The sequence below is a fragment of the Elaeis guineensis genome, chromosome 11 (assembly GCF_000442705.2).
Source record: "Elaeis guineensis isolate ETL-2024a chromosome 11, EG11, whole genome shotgun sequence".
In the NCBI taxonomy this organism is placed as follows: Eukaryota; Viridiplantae; Streptophyta; class Magnoliopsida; order Arecales; family Arecaceae; genus Elaeis; species Elaeis guineensis.
Window position 1 is genome coordinate 10,267,749 of NC_026003.2, and position 6,101 is coordinate 10,273,849.

General features: G+C 31.7%; 1 protein-coding gene across 1 annotated transcript in view; it reads right to left on the bottom strand.

Annotated features, from left to right (window-relative positions):
• Positions 1-1,060: 1,060 nt before the first annotated feature.
• The window catches only part of LOC105033547 (polyamine transporter RMV1), a 10,872-nt gene continuing 5,831 nt past the window's right edge, over positions 1,061-6,101 (bottom strand). The window contains exon 2 of the mRNA XM_010908411.3: positions 1,061-2,927. Coding sequence (XP_010906713.1) covers positions 1,446-2,927 — 1,482 coding nt within the window. The 3' untranslated portion in view covers positions 1,061-1,445. The remainder of the gene's footprint in view (positions 2,928-6,101) is intronic.

Below are 6,101 nucleotides of genomic sequence, written 5' to 3' on the forward strand. Positions count from 1 at the left end.
TAATATACTTTAATATGTTGTAATAATATAATGATATGTAACAATAAAATAATATAATATATTGTATATTAATATTTATAATATATTACACTATATTGTTATATATAATAATATTATATAATATATTATATTAACATAAAATATTAATATAATATAATATTATCATATATTATATTATAATTATGTACAATAATAAAATAATATATTAATATTTTATATTATAGTATTATAATATATGATAATAATATAATATAATATGTTATAGTAAAATATAATATTTATATAATATAATATAATAATATAATGCATTTCTATATGTATTGATATATATTAATATAATACAATGTAATATACTATCATATATTATAATATATAGTAATATGGTATAATAAATTATAATATACTATACTATGTTATAATAATATAATAATATATAACAATATAATAATATAATAAACTATATATTAATTTTTATAATATAATATATTATATATAATAATATTATATAATATGTATTATATAATATTAATATAAGATATTAATATTATATTATATTATTACATAATATAATAATATTATATAATAAAAATAATATAATATATTAATATTTTATATATAATAATAATATACTATAATATATGATAATGTATTATAATAATATAATACAATTTATAATAATAAAATATAATATTTATATAAGATATTATAATATAATATATGATTATATTATATTATATATAATACTATAATAATAATAATATAATATGTTTTATATATAATAGTATATATTAATATAATATGATTATTAATATAATATAATATAATAATATATTATTCTATATAATCATATTTATATAATAAAGAATAATATAAAAAATTTAGATAGATCATAGCAACTTATCCAGAAAAATAGTAATATAAAAGAATATAAATAAATTATTTTTTTGTCTAAATGTTATATGCAAAATACTTACCTAGAAAAATATAGTTTTCTGGATAAATCTTTTATCCACAAAGGAATGGGCCCTAAAAGAAAAGTAGTCCTCGGAGATTTTTGATGCCACAAAATCTAATTGTACAGGTCAATTTGCAAGTAGGAAAAATCCTATGATCCTAGCTATCATCATGTAAAGTATTTGATGTATGTTGGCACCAATGCATGTAGAAAAACTGTTCCATTAACGATACAAGGTTGATTTATGAACATGATCAGAATCTGGGGATGCCTCCCATTTTGTACAGGGGAGCCAACTGAACCAGTTATAACATGTGACTAGGTAGGGGCAGCATAGAAAGATATGTAGTGTTACAGTTTACAATATTCAGCAGGCTAAACCTGAACCTGACTCTCCATGGTGAAGCTACAAATTATAATGATGGTTGCAGCATGCAGAGTGTGAAGTGGATTTCAAGCAGCAGCACCCATCGAAGACCACAAGGTGTGCCTAAGACACTAAATCCAACTGATCCACCAGAGTTTCGACAGCATTCTCGCACGTAGTTTCTATAAAATCAGGAAGGTCAGGGCTTATGGAAAATCTCAGCCACTGCTTCTTCTTCAAATGCTTCAAACAAGGCTGCAAAACAAGTCCTGCAATCATTGCTGCAGCGCTAACTATCATGATCTTAGGAGAAGAAAAAGCCAGCTCGACAAATATCAAGAGTGTGGGAGGAATGATCACCAAAATGCTACCAATTGTACCTAGAGGTATCTTATACGGTCGAGGTGCCCTCGGGTACTTCATCCTTAATCTCATAAACGCCAGAAATTCCAAGAGCATGCCGAAGCAGTACAGAATATTTTCAGCAGCAATAATCTCTTGAAAGCTCAGCCAGGATAGCAAAAGGACACCAGAGGCAGAGAACAAGATGGCTATGAGAGGAGTTCCATGTTGAGATCTTCTGCTAAAGAACTCTGGAAGCATTCCCCATTCTGCCATCCCGAGAAGCTGATAAGAGTAGCTGCTCATCTTCGTAAGAAACATTCCCATGTTTGATGATGCCGCTGCTCCTTGCATCCACCAAGTTAACCAAACCCCACCAAGAATCTTTGTGATATCAGAGAAATAACCATCTGTCCACAGCTTCCTATCAAGTGGAATAGCTCCTGTGCCCGTCAGGAGGGGAAACAAATATGAAAGGATAACCAAAATTGCTGCATAAAGGAGAGACTTTGGCAATGATTTCTTTGGATCATCAACCTCTCCTGCCAAAGTGCTGATTGAATCCCAGTAGTTGAGATTCCAAAAGAGTGTATTTAAGTACAACCTCCAATTGACATTATGCAGGTCGACCACTAACCATCTTTCGGGCCTTAGTTTTGGAGTAGCCATGAGCCCCATAATGATGAAAGGAAGGATAGAAAAGACACCAAGAAAGACAGCAACCCATCCAACTACAGCCAATCCTCTATAATTCATGTAAGTCAGCACTGCTGTCAGACCAAACACTGCAAAAGTTCTTGGTAGTCCTCCTTGAAAAGCTGGGATAACAGACTTCAGATAGTCTAAGAAGAGAACTGGATATAGAGCATTGTCTATGACGCCACTAAGCCATTTCATCCAGCCTAGCTGAAAACCCCAGTATGGACCAAAAGCTGAAGAGACCCACACCACGTACCCGCCGTTCTCCGGGAACATGGTGCCCATCTCGGCGGTGATCAGTGCTTCAGGAATGCTCCACAGGAATGGGAAAATCACAAAGCCAAGGATGGCTAGGAGGGGGCCTGCAGCCTGAACAGTATCTTCCATGCCAAATGGGCCACCGGACACCTCATAGAAGATTAAGAACACAAGAGGGACAATTGAGACCTTGTGGATATTATTTACTGTTGGTGCTGCTGTGTCAACAGTGTTTTGTTGATTGAGTTGGCCATGGTCATCCATTGGAACAGAAGATGCTTGACCATTTTCTTTGTTGCTTAATTTCTGCAGGCGAAGCAACAAATTATTCAAATACTATATACTACCTATAAAGACATCAGGAAATGAAAATGCTGTTGTATCTTAATTAAGCAATGATTTTAAGCAGAAGAAAAAGGCAAAACATCTTGTCTATTCTATCATTAGGATTTGCTTTAAAATCTTCAGATCTTATGGTCCTTGTGGAGGAGAAGAAAAGTGCAATCTACTATAAGGAAATGATGGGATCAATTGTTCATGGCTCTAATGTTGCATGTTTGACACGAAAGGAATCCTGGGATCTCTCTCTCATAGGCGGAAATCTTCGACTTCTTTTATCCTTCATAAAATCCTCCACTAATTGAAGAGGTATTCTTATGAAACAATATGATTTTAGGGGTATACAAGCCAAATTCTCAATGGATATGTTATATAATAAATAATCTAACTTTTTCGGGAATTTTAATGATTATAAAAATATTTTTTTAAACTTTTATATTGTAAGAGAATGTGCAGTACTCAATTAAATGGGTGAAGTTCAGGTTTATAAACACTACACGGAACCAATCTTGACCCCTGAGATCCCCCATCCTCCATGAGAACTTTAGACCATCACCTGGCATCTCATTTGAGCTTATGTCAATGAATTCTACATATATTAGGGATGTTCGGATGTTAGGACCTACTATCTAAGATTAACTTCTCACTGAACCGGAACTTTAAGAGAGAAAAAGAAAGCCATGATAGAGATATCAACAGTATCAGAGACCTTGTACATCATACAATCCGGAAAACTAATTAAGGATAACATATTCTCTGTTTTATAGGACTTTAGGAGCTAAAGTTTTAAGGATCACTTTCTACCATATATGTTATTATTCCCTATATAGTTTAACCTGAAGGCATCCAGATACGCTCGTTGGAAGTCAAGTATGACTACTCTCTCTTCAGACATGATGCCCATGCCTGATTCTTGTGGACGATGGATACTGTGAACAAGTAAAAGAGATGTTAATTGTTAACAACTAACTATTATGTCTTGATTATTTCATTAAGGAAAAATAATTTACTTATTTACATGTACGTAATATGAGTTTTCTTAACATAATTATATATCATACTATTTTGAGCAATGAGTATTAATTGTGGTTATTCTCAATAAAGTACATTTATGTTTTTGTGGTAGCTACCTCATGATTAAATTAAGATATCATATCATTTTCGATTCTGTTAATTTTGTTTGTATTTTCTTTTATTTCCTTACTCTCATATTTGTGCATTCCATTGCTTTGATTTTTCTTTTTTCCATCTTTCATTTTTAGATTTTTTTTTCTTTTTTTCAATTCTTAATCTAACTCTTTTTGGTTTACTTCTTTTGTTATGATTCTTAATTTTGCTACTATAAGTTCTCAAACAAATTTCTTTCTTCTATTTTGTTTGATATTTATATTATTATACTCTTTTATTTCATCATATCCCGAAACTAGAAAACTAAAAATAGAGCACTCGTTTACATTAATATTCTATTTTTCACAATTTTTTATACTTGCATTTCGCATGCCCACTTACTAGTATATATGTATGTGTGTACGTATGATCTATGTTTAGTTAAATTATTATGTATAGCACCTGGAGAGATCAAATTTGGCTATTTATCATTCATTCTACGACAGGGCATGTGTTATGACATCAAAAAGGAAGTTTTTTTTCACAAGATAAGTATCCTATCATGGCATTCCTCCATACAAGAAGCCACGCAAAAGGATATGCATGAACTTTGTAAGCCCAGAGATAGTAATTGGAGGAATTGATTTATCTAATTTATAAAGCAAGTACCAAGGAGGATATTGTTCAAGGAGAAGACTACTAACAGCTGCAATCAAAAGAAAGTTATTATGGAATTTACTACCCCTTTCTAATAAGATGAAAAAGGCTAATTATTTGGTCTCTCTCCTCCACAACACTACCACCATCACGTATGATGAGGCTCTCTTAACCATGCATCTTAGAAATTGGACCTAATGTTAGTCTTATTTAGAGTGATAGTCTGACCTATTGTGAAATTTATTTTGGTTTCCTTAATGATCTTATCTTGCTGTTTCTTGGTCTTCTGGTATTCTTTTGTTCTCCTCATATAGAAGTTGTTATTACATAAACGTTTATGGCTATGACAAAGATCATCATATTAATGGTTATTACTTTTAAGTAGATGAGTATGGGCATGATTTTTTTCCTTCTTGTATAAATTAGTTGACGATCAAAAAAAAAAAAAAAAATCCTCACGAGACATGTTAATCTTAAAGCATAGAATGAGTGTTAAAGCCGGTGCAAGGCATAATTTCAAGCTCAATTACAAGCTTTTTTGCATGAAATGCAACATGTCAATATGGAGACCACACGGTGAATGACAAGCTTTTATTGTCAAGATATGAAAATAACCCAAGGATGGACCACTTTGTATATTTACCGCACTACACTTGACTCTCCAAAAAAAAAAAAAAAATTCGACAGTAGACAGTACAACAGTTTTTAACTTTAAATTTAAATTATATTTGATGCACCGTCATATAATTTAAAAAAATAATATAAATTATTTTTAAAATAGATTGTTATCATTAAATTATCAATAATATTGATTACTGTATTTGATATACGCAGATAATATTACAGTAAAATTATTAAAAATCTTGATAGATATGTTTGGTATGACAATCAGATTACTAATAATATAAAATTAAAATTTTAAAATATTTTGAATAATTTTATCCTGGTGTTCTTCTTTTTTTCTAGTGAGAAGTAGTAGGAGTGGTGTGGGTGTGGTAGTGGTATGGAAAAGTGACAGATCAAGGGGTATAGGGAACCTCGAGCACTGGAAGGGTAGGGAGGGGGCGGGCATGTGCGGAGCTATGGAGGTGATGGGGATAAGCATGAAAGAGCTACGGAAGAATGGTGGGAGACAAGGGAGGAGGAGCCGAGGCAAGCAGAGAGAGATGGAGGAGCCGTGGATGGGGGGCATGCGTGGAGAATGGTGGGAGGAGTGTTGGACAATGGATTTTATATGATTTTTTTGAAGGATAATTTTGATCAAAATTTTTATTACAATATTATCAAAGAAGTAGTAATTTAGATAATATTTCTTTCCAAAGCAATCTAGATTATCATCCAAAAAGTATACTAAATACAGTAATCCAGTGGGTTCAC